The sequence below is a fragment of the Bos grunniens genome, chromosome 18 (assembly GCF_055505025.1).
Source record: "Bos grunniens cultivar Pamir isolate PY7600 chromosome 18, Bosgru_T2T1.0, whole genome shotgun sequence".
NCBI lineage: Eukaryota > Metazoa > Chordata > Mammalia > Artiodactyla > Bovidae > Bos > Bos grunniens.
The window spans coordinates 59,410,030-59,427,212 of NC_141182.1; the positions used below are offsets into that span (position 1 = coordinate 59,410,030).

The 17,183-nt window shown below is 43.1% G+C and overlaps 1 protein-coding gene across 1 annotated transcript; it reads right to left on the reverse strand.

The window, feature by feature from the left end:
* Window positions 1-43: 43 nt before the first annotated feature.
* Window positions 44-13,641, reverse strand: LOC147354453 (zinc finger protein 860-like). Its single transcript, XM_086354134.1, has 3 exons — window positions 13,569-13,641; window positions 10,225-10,351; window positions 44-442 (listed from the first exon to the last, which is right to left on the reverse strand). The coding sequence occupies exons 1-3, from the start codon at window positions 13,623-13,625 to the stop codon at window positions 216-218; spliced, it is 411 nt and encodes a 136-aa protein (XP_086210260.1). The 5' UTR covers window positions 13,626-13,641; the 3' UTR covers window positions 44-215.
* Between the last annotated feature and the right edge of the window lie 3,542 nt (window positions 13,642-17,183).

Below are 17,183 nucleotides of genomic sequence, written 5' to 3' on the forward strand. Positions count from 1 at the left end.
ATAACAGCACTCTCTTGTTTATGAGAATTGCCTTTACAGACACTACGAGTTCTCTGAGGTGGTAAACCTGAGGCCCTACTGTTGATATTCACCACAACGTGACTACATTCAGAAACTGTCCCTTCAGATTCAAGTATCTGCAACTGATCCTGAAAGCTTGATCCGTGCCTTTCAACAGGCTTATTTCCTGCATCACTTCTACTATCATGATCTCTTCAATCGGTGAGATTGTTGTTATGGGATATAGACGTTCCTCTGTCATTTCTTTCATCATCTGTCCACAAACACTCAAAATCATGCATATTTTCCTGTATCTTTCTGAGGAAATAATCTTTGATTTCATGGCTTTTGGCTCTTCCAAACATCACTTTTTGACAACTTTCTTCTTTACCACTGTTTCCTTTTGCCTGTAGTTTCTTGATCATACGTATTTGAGACACATCTACAAAATATGAAAACCATATGCATTCTATCAATTACAATTCATAAAAATTGTTTCATGCTGAATACATGGTATTGTACCAAAAGGCATATCCATGCTGAACAGAATTATGCATCTTCCCAATGATGATCTTAAAAATATTTGAAACACTAAATGAATAGAACTCTTTAAAAATCAAAGAGCAATCACATGTAACCCAAATTAATTTTAGGGTAGCCTAGCTTCAAAGATCGGAGAAGGCAATGGCACCCCACTCCAGTACTCTTGCCTGGAAAATCCCATGGATAGAGGACCCTGGTGGGCCGCAGTCCATGGGGTCGCTAAGAGTCGGTCAAGACTCAGCGACTTCGCTTTAACTTTTCACTTTCCTGCATTGGAGAAGGCAATGGCAACCCACTCCAGTGTTCTTGCCTGGAGAATCTCAGGGACAGGGGAGCCTCGTGGGCTGCCATCTATGGGGTTGCACAGAGTCGGACATGACTGAAGCGACTTAGCAGCAGCAGCAGCAGCAGCTTCAAAGATATAGTCAGACCATATTATTTTTTTCTAAACTCATGTCAGTTCTCAAAGAAAAGGGTATTTTTGCACCATGACTTCTAAACTCATTCTACTTGGTAGTAAACACACTGCTGTCTCATAATTGAGGAGAAAATATAGCATACTGTACACACTTTATGCATACTTATACATAAGTACACGGTAAAGAACAGACAGAGCTATGTAGGTGACTTGGTAGTAAAGAATTAGCCTGCCAATGCAGGAGACATAGGATAGGGAGCTTCAGTCCCTAGGTGGCGGAGATTCCTGGAGGAGGAAATGGCAGCCACTGAACTGTTTTTGCCTAAAAAAAATTCCATGGATGACAAGCTTAGCAGGCTACTGTCCATGAGATCACAAAGAGTCAGACAGAACGATCAACTGAACAAGCATTCATTAACAGGCAATACACTGCAATGGTAAATAATCAAAAGAAGCACTTTAACGAATAATAGAAAACATAAATAGCAGTTGACAACTGTTCAGGAAATTCCCTAAAATAATGGGAAAAAAAAAAAAAGAAAACTTTCCTAAATACCTCTTATAAATCTATCAGTAGATAGATGTATAGGCATTTTATGACATTGACAAGTGGTTCATGTCAGTTACATTGTGTAATACATGAAGACCATCATCTTTAAATAACAAAATATTAATAAATGAAACATTGTCTACTTAAAGAACAGTCATTCAATACAGCAATTCCCTATCTATACAGTAACTTTAACTTACCCAGTTCATTGGTTCCAAGATACATGTCAAGGAACAAGCTTTGGGGCCTCCCTTCTGGCTCAGAGGTAAAGAATCCACCTGGTAATTAACACAGGACACAAGGGTTCCATCCCTCATCTGGGAAGTTCCCACATACCTTGGAGAAACTAAGCCTGTAGGCCACAACTCCGTGTTCCAGAGTTCGGGAGTCACAACTACTGTGCACAGGCATACAGCCCATACACTGTAACAAGAGAAGGCATTAGAATGAGAAGTCCGTGCACTGCAAGTGGAGAGTAGCCCTTGCTTGCCACAAGTAGCGAAAAGCCCCTGAAGCAACAAAGACCCAGTGCAACCAAAAATAAAAAACATTTTAAAAATGTAATGTATTGGTATGAAGAAAACCAATATTATTTGAAAACTTATTAACCAGAGTCAGAGACAACACTCACAAAAATGAAAAGTAAAATAAAAACATACAAGATGTAAAGTAGACAAAGAGATGTCACAATAAACAAGACAGCAAGTAAATATATTCTTTAAGCAAAAGTAATCTTTCAGGCAAATTCCTTGGTGGTCCAGTCGTTAGGACTATGCACACACACTGGAGGGGGCACAGATTCCATCCAGGAATGGGGAACTAAGATACCACCTGCCACATGGCACAGGGAAAAAACAACAACAACAACAACAAAACCAAAAAACCAGTAACTTCTGACTTTTTCTGTAAAACAGGCAACGTTCTATGCCACATAACAGCACTAATTACCTCAATCTTACAAATAAAGGTAGTGGATTCACAGGGTTCCTGTACACAACTCCATGGAACATGAAAGTAAATGAGCAAAAGCAGGACTGACACCAAGACTTACAGATTCAGACATGCTCTGAACCACCAGGGCCCACTTGGGCAGAACAGAGGACAAAAAGTTACAATGAACTCTAGGAGTGTAAAAAGGAAACTTCAGATCAAACACAAGAACTGATGGCTGTGTTACTCAGCCATCCCTCTTGGAAATCATTTCCAAGGTACCAACAAGATATCAACTCAGGTCCTGTCTAAGAGAGGACCTCAATATCCACTGCCCTTACAGGTTTCCTGAGTTACAATCACAGAAGATCCAAACTACATTCCTGTTACACACACCCCTGAAGGATGTGGCAAAAGCAGTAACAACAGGAACAGCTGAGGGCTCTGAACAGGAAGACAGGTTGAAGGCAGCTCTGTGTAGGATCTGAGACACCAAATGCAATCAAAGAGCTGCTAGTCTTGCCCTTCTTCCAATGAGGTCTCCCAAGTGCAGCAAATAGGAAGAGAAGCAGGCTGGGTCTGAAATAATCTCTGGAGGTGTCAGCGCTCTTCTACACGGACCAAAAAGCAGGCATCCGATGGAATCCAGCACAGAAGGGGGACAAAGAGGAAACAGATCCCTTTGAAACACCTCATCACATGCTTCCCATAGTCAAGCAACAACATTGACAGGAGTCAAATGACAGATTGTTACAGATCATATAAAGACTGCGTTTTGGGACCTCTTTTCTTGGAGGTCCACTTTGCATAAAATCTCTTTTTTTTTTTTTCCTAATTAAATCATTTTCATTGAGAAACAGCCACCTGTAAGTCAGACCTACTTTCTTTCTCCCTAATAAAATGTAATTTTCTGGTAGGAGACTGATGGGCTCCATGTTAAATGTCTAGAATATGTCATCTTCCCCTTTGCATTCCCTGAGATAAGAGATTCATGGGATCCAGTTGAGGAATTTACACCCAACAAAAACAGGGTAAATAGACAGCCATTCTCCAATCTCAGGGAATAATTATGGCAAGGACAAAGAAAGGAAAAAACCCTGTTTGTTAAGGGAGACACTACACATGCCCAGAAAGGCTGCTTGGAGTCAAAACTCACAGGATAATTCCAGGCCATAATGAGTGTTGCTCCTCCCAGAAGCCTCCACTTTGAGATCCAACTTGGCTAAGGTATGCATGCACACTCCACGGAGGGTCCTGAGACAAATTAACCAGGGAGAATAAACAAGGTGATTGGCCTGAGGGAAGATGAAGACCTGGAAAACTGTCCTTTGTAAAGAATTTACACTTCCCAAAGGCGTCTCTCTCTCTCTCTCAGGTTGCCCATGTGCCTTGCCGCATGTACTTTTCCTTTCAATAAACTTTTTCCTTTACTCTCTATCTTCTGCCTCGTCATCTGAATTTGTTCTTGACTAGGCAGGCCACACTAGGGACCTTAGCCCTAAATGTTGGCTCCTGTGGTCCAGGGGTTAGGAGTCTCGACCTGGGAAATTAAGAACTTGCTTCCAGCTTCTGCTCGCTCCCACTCACTGCTATGGGCATCCCAAATCAATTTCATTGTTCATACCTTTTGTTACTAAAAACACAGATCTTACTTTCCTTAAGCAACCATGAACTGTCCTTTATATTAGCATTTTATAGAATGGTGACCATAAATACCAGTGATAAATTCTAAAAATATTTGCTTCTTATGGAGAGCATCTCAGGGTAGCAGCACACATATTAATAATCCAAAATCTCTTTAGTTTCTCTATGAGAGGAAATTACCAGTAATCAGTGCCTATGTGTGTGCTAAGTCGCTTCAGGCATGTACAACTCTTGGCAAACCCATGGATTGTAGCCTGCCAGCTCCTCCATGGTATTCTCCAGGCAAGAATACTGAAGTGGGTTGCCATTTACTTCTCCAGGGATCTTTCTGATGCAGGGATTGAACTCTCAGTAATCAGTGTAATACAATAAAAGCATTATACAATTTGATGACTCAACTCATGTCTTACTTAGATGAGCAAACAGATGTTTTTACTAGATATTTAATGTTGAATATTTCCCAGTTCATGAGCATCTGAAATTCATTTAGGTTAATTTCTCTTAAGTGTTTGATTTGTAAGTGCTTACTTTTTCTTTTTTAAAGCCAACTGAATTAGATCTCACTTACAAACTAACCTCAGCAATATTATCCAAAAACAAAGACACACAGTGAGACATGCATAAATCCAGACACACATATGGACAGACAGAGACCATAGTTTTCTGCTTGAGATTTAAAATGTCTCTTTGACCTTTTTCTTTCCCCTTGGTTTGAAATTCTAATTTGCCCAAGGTTGAGGCCTGAGGGAAAGTGGGTTATGCATCAAGGACTTGGTAAAAGTTGCGTGCTGTGCTAAGCTGCTTCAGTCACGCCTGACCATCTGCGATCCCATGGACTGTATCCCACCAGGCTGCTCTTTCCATAGGACTCTCCAGGCAAGAACACTCTGGTGGGTTGCTATTCCCTCCTCCAGGGGATCTTCCTAACCCAGGGATTAAACCTGGCTTTCCCACATGTGCAGGCACGTTCTGTACCATTAGAGTCATCTGGGATGCCCTGGTAAAGGTTAACTTCAAGCTTTTTTCCTAGGCTAGCTGTCTCAACGAGTTAGTTGCTTTTATCCACATGCAAAAAGAACTGGTTGTGCACATTCAAAGAGAAAAAAAAATCATTTTAACCAGCTTTCTCCAGAGTCTAGAGAATATTACAGCTATCCTATGTCAAATAACTTATCTTTCCTTTCTATAGTCATAGTTTTGTAGCTAAAATACAGACCAAATAATGCTCAAGTTGACTGTGAAAACAAGGGCAGATGGGGTGATAAAAATCTTGGGTCGTCCCTCTGGGGAAATGGGGGTCTTAGATTGTTCAGAAGAATCTGAAGGGGTAAAGAAATTTCCTAGAGTGGGGGGCAGGAGTGGGGGAAGCTGGGCTCATCCTCCCCGCTGAGAGACAGGGGAAGTTAGAAGGGGACCAGCTGATGGAGAGGGAGACAGAAGGGTTGGGAGGGGTTTAAGGACACAACAGGACAAAGCATGGAGAGAGAAAGGGCAGTGGGGGACACTACTGGAGCCGTGGGCCGGCTCAATAGAGAGCCGACTTAAAAAGTGAAGATTTGATCAGCCAATATATGATTTTGACACTGTAATATGGACAAACATCCTCACTAATCACATAATTATTTTTCCAGTAACTTCTCTAAGACAGTTTCAAGTTCGCTTTCTGTACCTCACGGTAGGAGAGAGGAGGATCCAGCCTCCCATCCAGCAGGGCAGATTCTTATCCTTTCTCAAGGGGCGAGAGTCACAAACATTAAGTAACTTCTAAGGATTCAGTTCATTTCAGTTCAGTCTCTCAGTCGTGTCCGACACTTTGGGATCCCATGAATTGCAGCATGCCAGGCCTCCCTGTCCATCACCAACTCCCAGAGTTCACTCAGACTCACATCCATTGAGTCAGTGATGCCATCCGGCCATCTCATCCTCTGTTGTCCCCTTTTCCTCCTGCCCCTAATCCCTCCCAGCATCAGAGTCTTTTTCCAATGAGCCAACTCTTCACATCAGGTGGCCAAAGTATTGGGATTTCAGCTGTAGCATCAGTCCTTCCAAAGAACATCCAGGGCTGATCTTCTTGAGAATGGACTGGTTGGATCTCCTTGCAGTCCAAGGGACTCTCAAGAGTCTTCTGTAATGCCACAGTTCAAAATGCCACAGTTCAATTCTTCAGCACTCAGCTTTCTTCACAGTCCAACTTTCACATCCATACATGACCACTGGAAAAACCATAGCCTTGACTAGCTAGACCTTTGTTGGCAAAGTAATGTCTCTGCTTTTGAATAGGCTATCTAGGTTGATCATAACTTTTCTTCCAAGGAGTAAGCGCCTTTTAATTTCATGGCTGCAATCACCATCTGCAGTGATTTTGGAGCCCCTCAAAAATAGTCTGACACGGCTTCCACTGTTTCCCCATCTATTTCCCATGAAGTGATGGGACCAGATGTCATGATCTTTGTTTTCTGAATGTTGAGCTTTAAGCCAACTTTTTCACTCTCCTCTTTCACCTTCATCAAGAGGCTTTTTAGTTCCTCTTTACTTTCTCCCATAAGGGTGGTGTCATCTGCATATCTGAGGTTATTGATATTTCTCCCAGCAATCTTGATTCCAGCTTCTGTTTCTTCCAGTCCAGCGTTTCTCATGATGTACTGAAAGCCCTGTTTAATTTATGGTTCCAATTCTCACACAATCCAGAGAAGATGTCCCATGTATTAGCTAATGAGTAATAAGGTGAATCTTACCATCTGGGAATAAAAATGTCATCAACTTTAATCTCTTGAATCCTAAAGAGTGGCGTTTTGTGTCACAAATCCTGCTCACAGTGCCAATTAATGCCTTGCCAAAAGTTTTCACTTTTGTCTCAGGTTCCAAGGATTTTTTTAAGAAAATATGCCACTCATTCTATACAAATAAATATTCCAATATTTATTAGAGAATTACCTAGCTGACTTTCAATATACTAATCCAACCAGTCCATCCTAAAGGAGATCAGTCCTGGGTGTTCATTGGAAGGACTGATGTTGAAGCTGAAGCTCCAGTACTTTGGCCACCTGATGCGAAGAGCTGACTCATTTGAAAAGACCCTGATGCTGGGAAAGATTGAGGGCAGGAGGAGAAGGGGACGACAGAGGATGGGATGGTTGGGTGGCATCACCGACTCAGTGGACATGGGTTTGGGTAAACTCTGGAAGTTGGTGATGGACAGGGTGGCCTGGGGTGCTGCGGTTCATGAGGTCACAAAGAGTTGGACATGACTGAGCAACTGAACTGAACTGAAAAGACAAGGAAATAGAAACAGCAGATACATCACCTGCGGGAGTCCAGCTCCAGCAGCCAGGGATTCAACCTGAAGGGAGGGGCGGTGTCAGCGAGTAACGATACAGCCTCGCAATTTTCTTGGACTGCGTAACTTTATTTCAAGCTTAAGATTCTTTTTATACTTTAACAAAAGCATTAGGTCAGAGGTTTGACATTTTCAATTTCCCCTCACCCAAATTTATTGTCTCCATAAATCATTGTTGCCCTTCAAACAGAGTTTCTGCTCCAGCGGTTCTCTCAGAATAGTGTTTGCTTTAACTCGTGATTACATTGTAACTCGTGCTTAAGTCTGGGCTGCATACCACAAATCTCAGCTTATTTTTTATCTTTCTAAGTCCTGTTTGCCCCTAGTATCCTGAGCTCACTATCTCTTAAAAAGGGCTTCTAGCTATTAATATCTCTAAAGTTTCTAACCTCTATAAGCTATAGTAAAATATGCTAACATTACAACATTCCTTAAATCTTTAACTTCCAACTATTTTAATTATTCCTAAGCCCTAAATTCAGCAAACTCCTTTGCCATAAACATTTTCCTCACAAATAGGTTTCAAATAGCAATCCCTCCCATGGCTGTGGACTATTCTGGAACACTCTTTTGTAAAAGTCCTTGAACAAATGTCAATGATTAACTTTATAAATTATTCTCTGAGCACAGCTGCAGAAGGCTTTGGGCCTTCTCATGCTCCTCTCAAGAACAATAAGCACCTTAATATTCTTCTCAGTCAACTCAGTCGAGGAGAGGAAAAAATAAGTCAGAATCACAAGGCCTAACTCCTTCATCCCAGCTCCGTGCCTGCGGGACAAAGACAGGGGGTTGGGGCTGTGCCTCCATTTTGTCAGTAATGCCTAACGCAACTCCTGACAATCACCAAATTGGCTTCTGACCAACATCCAGACTGGAACAGCCCTGGGAAGTCCCAGGACACAGCACAGCTGGAGTCTCAACTGGATAAAGGTCCCAGGCAGCCTGTCCACTCCATGGGGAGGCTTTAACATTGCAGTTCAGGGTTCCTGCTTATCATCCCAGGATGCAAACCAATATCATCAATCTGTGAGCAAACAGCAGCTCTGGTTTCATCTTAATGCTGTTTGTTTTGTCTTATGAAACTTGGATGTTCCTAAGCTTGCGGCTGGGTTGGTCACAGCCTTTTTGAACAATCTCAAGGGTGAACAATCTCAAGATTTGTGTCCTAACTTATCTATGTTGCTGCAAGCCTTGAACTCACAGCGGGCAGTCATGGTACTCACAGTCAGGGTGTGTCCAGGGAGGTTGGAGGCAAGCACAGAGGAATGCACTGCTTTGTCTTGAAGCCTAAACAGGACTATTTATTTAATTTCCCTAACACTCTGGTGGCCGCATGGTAATAAGTTAGCTTGCCGATGTGGGAGACATGGGTTCAATCCTTGTTCTGGGAAGATCTCACATGCCAGGGAGCAACTAAGCTGATGAAGGACCGATACTGAGCCTGTGTAGCAAAACTACTGAAGTGTGTGTGCCTAGAGCTGGTGCTCCACAACAAAAGAAGCCACCGCAATGAGAAGCCATGCACCCTGCAAGCAGAGAGTAGCCCCCACTTGTCTCAAGTAAGGAAATGGCCATACAGGAAATAGACCCAGTATAGCCAAAAAAAAAAAAAAAAACCCAAAAACCCCAAAGGCCTTGTCTTTGTCTCTGTGGGCACCACTGTAAAGCACCACTGGAGGGTGATGTACATTTCACACATCAAAGAACAGAGCAGGAAGTTGAAGAGAAGAAAAATCTCCTGTGAGAGTTCATAAACACTAAATATCTGTTTCTCATAGAACTCTCGCACTTCAAGAGTTTCCCAAACACGATGAATTGTGTGGCTTCCTCTCTGTCCTTGTGACAGCTGACCTGAAATCACACTGTTGATACTTTCCCATTAATCTGCTTTTCTACTATTAGCACCTCATTCTCCATAATCCAGGGATCTTTCTCATGCTACAAAAATAGAGTTATAATTCAGGTCAGAATCAGAAATTCCTGCTCAGAAGAAATGTCATATACTTGGCTTCTTCCAGAATCCAAACTTTCTTTTTTAAAAATAAATGCATTTGCTATCTTTAATAATTTTGTTGATTCATTTATTTTCGTTCGAGTGAGTGATCCTTGCTGCTTGGACTTTCCCCAAGTTGGGTAAGTAGGGGTTACTCTCCAGTTGCAATGTTTGGACTTCTCATCTGCTTTGGCTTCTCCTGGGTCCACGGGCTTCAGTAGTTCTCCCATGTGGGCTCAGTAATCACAGCTTCCAGGACTAGAGTGCTGCTTTGGTAGTTCTGGCCCACAGGCTTAGCTGCTCTGTGACGTGGGATCTTCCAGACCAGAGATCAAACCTGTGTCTCCTGCATTGGCAGGTGGAAAATCCCAGCTCTTTTGTCCGTCAAGAAGTGAGGACATTATGATGGACAGAAAAATATTTCACATATTACTTTACTATTTGCCTCCTTCTGAATGCACAGGGAACAGTACAATATACAGTATAGTATATATCAAGTATCTAGTTCCTTTCCAAGAGTTACTGAACCAAGAACACAGGGGTATAAATAGACATCTGGATATTTCAAAGTTTGAAATTAGCTTTATAAACACTCAAGCTCTGGAAAAACTCCTTGTGTATCACACAGTGGGCAGGTCAGCAGAAGGAAAGACAAGTTTGAACTCCCGATGCCAATCATGAAGCCTTACATGTCTGAGTGAACAAGGTTTTCAGCTCAGTCAAGAAAAACAGGGCTCCCAAGACACAGTGAGGGAAAGTGCAGAGATACTCCAAAGTAGATCCCTACTTCAGAGGGAAGTGATCCTCACCAACAGACAGCAGGTTCCTGAGGGTCTCCACCATCACGTCCTTGTACAAGGTCCTCTGGGCAGGGTCCAGGCAGTCCCACACCTCGGGAGTGAAATCTATGAACACATCCTTGAAGGTCAACTGTGCCTGAAATGAAAACACATGTCACCAACGGGCCCTGAGGAGGGTTATTATTTTCACAGAAAAGGAGAAGAGGTGAGACAAGTGAGGTCAATTCAGCTGAAGTAATATTCTGATAGATCTCTCTAATTTAGTTTCCTGTTTTTTCTAAGATGATGATATCCTCCAATCAACATGAATTCATCATGGGTGTGGACAAGACATGAAAAATATACAGATTACAATCAACAGTGGGTCGTTGATGCAGAAGTGTTACGTTCAACACACTGAGTGACATTCACTATCTAGATGAGTTACAGCAAGACTGCTGTCTTCAGAGAGGACAAAGTCCACAGTGGCTTTAAAAGAACACAGACTGTGATGAGGATGTCATCATCACACTCACGAGAGGTGTCTCAACACTTCATACAAACTAAGCATTAGTCTAAAGACTTTACCCATATGAACTTGTCATCAACATAACAGCAACAGTAGAGAAAAATCTGTGTCCATCTTACTGGGGAGAAAACTCTGTCACTCTAATAAATAGCTCTGATCAAACAGTTAAGAAATGAGGCAATAGCACCTGAGCTCAGGTGGTTGGGAGAGACAACTGAACCTAAGGAATCAAAGAGTTAAGTAACAGTATAAAAGACCATCCCCAGAGAGTTCCCTGAGAATACCTGAAACAAGTTCAAGGGAGCTGAAGGGCAATGGAACAGCATGAATAGTCACTGTACAGGATCACCCCCTCTACCCCTCAACCCACACAATGTCAATAATCTGACTACTATTTACATTATTCATATGGTGAGGTAGAAAATATTAAAGGCCATGGAATACACACTTAAGATACAACTGCAACTGCTCTAAGCATAAACCGTATTTATGAGATGGTTTTGTAATAAAATCATGGAGTTACATATCCATGCACTCATGCATGCATATGGAAACACACAATTGATTGAAACAAGAAGCATTGTCTTTATTTTTTTCTTTCGTTCAATCAAAACTTAGTGAGTATCAACTCTGTGTCCCTAACTGGGAGTACAGCAGTGAACATGACGGAGCTTACCATCCAGCGGCCAGCCAGCCAATTACATCCATAATTTTAATATCACTATTTTTATATGTGCTCTGAAACAGGCCTGGTGCTAAGAGAAGATTCAGCAGAAAGTCTTGACCTACATCGAGAAGTCAGACAAGGTCTCTGTGAGGAAGAAACGCTTAGGATTGGCAAGGTGGGAAATGGAAGAGTTTTGTAAGCAGACAGAAGAGCCTGAGTGCTCTGACACAGGAAGATATTTACTGAACAGAAAACCAGCCAGTGTGACTGCAACGTGGTTATGAAGACGGGGTAATGCCAGGTAGAGGCTGATTTCTACAAGGCGTATAAATTGAAGACGTTATTTCAAAAGCAACTGGACATAACTTAAGAATCTGCAGGAGGAAAGTTAGAGGTTTAGGTTTGTTTTTCAGCACTCACTCTGCTATGTGAGGAGGTTGTTGTTCAGTTGGCTCAGTCATGTCAGACTCTATGGGACTCCATGGACAGTAGCCTGCCAGGCTCCTCTGTCCATGGGATTCTTCAGGGGAGAAAACTGGAGTGGGTGCCCATTCCCTTCTCCTACATTTTGGCATCTTTGGGACATTAAAAGTGAATCAAATATAAGTTTGATTCAGTAAGTTTGTTAACATTCTATTTCCTTTTTACAGCGTATCTGGTTTGTTTATGCTGGGCCTTCGTTGCTGTGACCCAGCTGTCTCTACTTGTGGCTGCACTGCATGGAGTTGTGGCTAAAGTGCCGAGGCTCTCATTGCAGTGGCCTTCCTTGTTTCAGAAGACCAGCTCAAGCATGCAGGCTTCAGTAGTTAAGGATTCTGGGCTCCAGAGCACAGCCACAGCAGTTGTTGGGCATGGGCTTAGTTGCTCTGCAGCATCTTCCAGGAATTGGGATAGAACCCGTGTCCCTTACATTGGCAGACACATTGCTATCCACTTTATCACCAGAGAAGTCCTCAACATTATCTTATACTATTAAAAACATAAAAAGTAGTACAAGCAGAAATAATACAGAAAATACTTTAACGCCAATCTGTATAAAATACCTGTATTTAAAAACAATATGATGGCATCCCTGGTGGCTCAGTTATAAAGAGTCCACTGACCAATATAAGAAACACAGGTTGTTGGCTGGCCCGTTAAGATCCCACATGCTGAGGGGCAACTAAGCCCGTGAACCTCAATTCCTGAGCCAGAGCTGTAGAGCCCAGGAGGTGAAACTACTGAAGCCAGCGCACTCTAGAGCCTGGGCTGCAAGACAAGAGAAGCCACCACAATGGGAAGTATGCACACCACTACCAGAGTGGTCACTGCTCTCCAGAACTAGGGAGAAGACACTGAGGCAATGAAGTCAGAGTACAGGAAATTAATATATTTTTAAAATAATAATGTGATTTTTATCATTAATTTTAGGTATGTACTTATTAACAAACTCCAAAATTTATGATTTTATTCCACTAAGAAAATACTGAATCAAGATTAGTGAAGTTGGAAAATTCCCTCATGGTCCAGTAGTTAAGATCTCTCACTTCCACTGCAGGGTTTCAGGTTTGATCCCTACTCAGCGAACTATGACCCTGGAAGCTGAATCATGTGGTCAAAAAAGAAAGAAAAAAAAATTAGTAAGCCCGATTTCACAGTTTAAAATAGATGATGTAACGAAACACTCCCTAGCCCTGATATCTCTTTCTGAACGTTCCATTCCATTTCCAAACACTTAAGTTTTCAAGGAGGTGCTCATTTAGTTTTAAATGTACTATAAAAAGTCAGAACTGATTTCCCCTCATTGGCCTCTTCAGCAGATTTTACCATGTACTGTACATGTTAATACCTGAGGTCCACCTACAGCTTCTTTATCCTGATTGACAGAGAGTAGACAGCACATCCACATGGGCCTTAAGCAGCCCCTACTGCTCAACAGCACTGAGACCCCGTCTCCAACCCATGGGTGAGAAGCCCTGCCCAGGACGGCACCCAGGGGAGCCTTCTCACAAGGGCCAGGTCACCAGGTCATGGGGAGACGGGATCTAAGTAGGGACACCAGGCCCTGAAGGAAGGCCCTGGGTGAGTGTCCATGTACAGGAGTCAGACAGGATACTTCAGAGTCAGACATGATTAGCGAGTCCAGAGAAGGGCAACTCAGGAAGGCAGTTTGAGAATCCACTGAGAATATGACGTTACCGGAGAAAGAGCCATGCCTGACTCCTGTTCTTTCCTCTTCTGGGCTTCTTCGCCCATGAGTCTTCACAGTTCTATCATGAAAGTGGAAAACATGCTGTTTAGTGCCTAGGGTCAACACATTCCCTTCCTGAGCCCCAACCACACATACAGGGAAGCCCTCACACTGTGGAACAGACAGTCCTCTGTGCCCACTGTCTCAGGAGGGACGCAGGACAGTCAACTCCCACAGAGAGACCAACACGGGAATTTCCCACACTTTCCCTCGGGTCACACCCCCCTCCTGGTGAGGCCTTATGTACACAGAAGCAGAGGACACCTCCACTCACCCCACGATCCCCTTCAGGTCACACAGCAGGCCCTGGTCCAGCCCCACTCAGAGCAGAGTGCCCTTCCCTCCCCCAGGGCTTGATCTCAGTCTCAGAAGTGGATGCTAAGAGCCCTGGTGCTCAATGCAGGAACCAGATCGGAATCATCCACAGCCTGTGAACATTCCTGGGGCAAGACCCCACACGAGATCTTGAGGAGTGTGTTTTTTGTGGGAGGGGTACAAAACATGCCTGGGCAAAATGCCTCATGATCTCATGTGAAGCCTGGGTTGATCACTAGTGAAGGATTAAGGCCAGGCCACCTCCCACTTTCTTCTTTTCCAGCTTTACTGAGACTAACGCAAAGGGTTATGTGTACATATACCATACACCATGTGATCATGTGACACGTGTCCACTGTGAAATATTTATCACAATCTACGAACCAACACATCCATCACCTCCAAATTCCCATGTTCTGTGTGTGGTGAAAACATTGACGATGTACACTTCTGACAAATTCCCAGCAGGCAGTAACAGAATGGGATTAACTAAGGTCAGTGTGCTGCACACACCTCCCCAGGACGCATTCATTTTACAACTCAAAATCTGTACCACCCTTCGACCAACATCTCCCCAACCTCCCCACCTCCCAGCCCCAGATAACCACCATCCCATTGTGTGGTACTAGTGAGTTTCACTTTTTTACATTCCACATATAAGCAAGCCCATACAATATCAGTGTTACCCTGTCTGTCCTAATTCACTTAGCATAATATTCTCTACATTCATCCAGGCTGTCCCAAGTGACAAAAATCTCCATTTACTTGGGAAGGGGTAAGAAAACCTTCCTCAGTGATCAACGTAAAGAAATAGAGGAAAACAATAGAATGGGAAAGACTAGAGATCTCTTCAAAAAATTAAAGATACCAAGGGAACATTTCATGCAAAGATGGGCACAATAATGGACAGAAATGGTATGGACCTAACAGAAGCAGAAGATATTAAGAAGAGGTGGCAAGAATACACAGAAGAACTGTACAAAAAAGATCTTCACGACCCAGATAACCACGATGGTGTGATCACTCACCCAGAGTGAGACATCCTGGAATGCAAATTCAAGTGGGCCTTAGGAAGCACCACTACAAACAAAGCTAGTGGAGGTGATGGAATTCCAGCTGAGCTATTTCAAATCCTGAAAGATGATGCTGTGGAAGTGTTGCACTCAATACGACAGTCAATCTGGAAAACTCAGCAGTGGCCACAGGACTGGAAAAGGTCAGTTTTCATTCCAATCCCAAAGAAAGGCAATGCCAAAGAATGTTCAAACTACCACACAATTGCACTCAGCTTACATGCTAGCAAAGTAATGATAAACGTTCTCCAAGCCAGGCTTCAACAATATGTGAACTGTGAACTTCCAGATGTTCAAGTTGGATTTAGAAAAGTCAGAGGAACCAGAGATCAAATTGCCAACACCCACAGGATCATCAAAAAAGCAAGAGAGTTCCACACAAACTTCTAATTCTGCTTTATTGAATATGCCAAACCCTTTGACTGTGTGGATCACAACAAACTGTGGAAAAATCTTAAAGAGCTGGGACTACCAGACCACCTGACCTACCTCCTGAGAAATCTGCATGCAGGTCAAGAGGCAACAGTTAGAACTGGACATGGAATAACAGACTGGTTCCAAATTGGGAAAGAAGTTCATCAAGGCTGCATACTATTACCCTGCTTACTTAACTTACACGCAGAGCACATCATGAGAAATGCTGGGCTGGATGAAGCACAAGCTGGAATCAAAATTGCCGGGAGAAATATCAATAACCTCAGATATGCATATGACACCACTCTTATGGCAAAAAGTGAAGAAGAACTAAAGAGCCTCTAGATGAAAGTGAGAGAGTGAAAAAGTTGGCTTAAAACTCAACATTCAGAAAACTAAGATCATGGCATCCGGTCCCATCACTTCATGGCAAATAGATGGGGAAACAGTGGAAACAGTGACAGACTTTATTCTGGGGGGCTCCAAGATCACTGCTTATGATGACTGCACAAATAAAATTAAAAGACGCTTGCTCCTTGGAAGAAAAGCTATGTCTATGACCAACCTAGACAGCATATTAAAAAGCAGAGACATTGCTTTACCAACAAAGGTCTGTCTAGTCAAAGCTATGGTTTTTCCAGTAGTCATGTATGGATGTGAGAGTTGGAATATAAAGAAAGCTGAGTGGCGAAGAATTGATGCTTTTGAACCGTGGTTTTGGAGAAGACTCTTGAGAGTCCCTTGGACAGCAAAGAAATCCAACCAGTCAATCCTAAATGAAATCATTCCTGACTATTCATTGGAAGTATTGATGCTGAAGCTGAAACTCCAATACTTTGGCCACCTGATGAAAAGAACTGAGTCACGGGCAAAAACCCTGATGCTTGAAAAGATTGAAGGTGGGAGAAGGGGATGACACAGGGTGAGATGGTTGGATGGCATCACCGATGCGATGGACATGAGTTTGAGTAAGTTCCAGGAGTTGGTGATGGACAGGGAAGCCAGGTGTGCTGCAGTCCATGAGCTGGCAAAGAGTCAGACATGGCTGAGCAACTAAACTGAACTGAATATGTCGTTACAAATATGTGTGTATATTTGCCTGGGTTACCCATGAGGACTTCCCTGGGAGCTCAGAAGGTAAAGAATCTGCCAGCAATGCAGAAGACCCAGATTTGATCCCTTGGTTGGAAAGATCCCCTGGAGAAGGGAATGGCAACCCACTCCAGTATTCTTGCCTAGAAAATTCCATGGACAGAGGAGCCTGGCAGAGTACAGTCCCTGGGGTCACAAAGAGTGTGACATGACTGAGTGACTAATACTTACACTTACATGTTTTCAACCTGGATCCTGGGGCTCTTGAATCAATAGAAATAGTTATGAGACCAGGGGGGAATTTCAAGAAAGGCTTTATTGGGACTCTTGCTGCAGTAAGGAGGGACAGAAAAAGAAGTGTGTGCCCCTGCTCCTCCCAAAAAGGGGGGTGAGCTGATCCCTTTGGTTAAGGCTGGAAGGAAGCTGAGGTGATCTGTCCTGCCTCAGGCCCCCCGGAGGTGCTGTGAGCCGGGATCACGGGAAGTGACCTGCTTTTGCTTCTGGAGCCTCAGAAATCAAGCTTGGTTTGTGGTCCTTTTACTTATTGTTCAGAATTGCTGTCCTCTCATGAATGTGGTTATAGTTTCTTCGTTCAATCACATTTTCTTTGAGGTCTGTTGCCCGAGAAGATGTTCGTCCAGGTGCAAGAACTGCAGTAAAATATCCCAG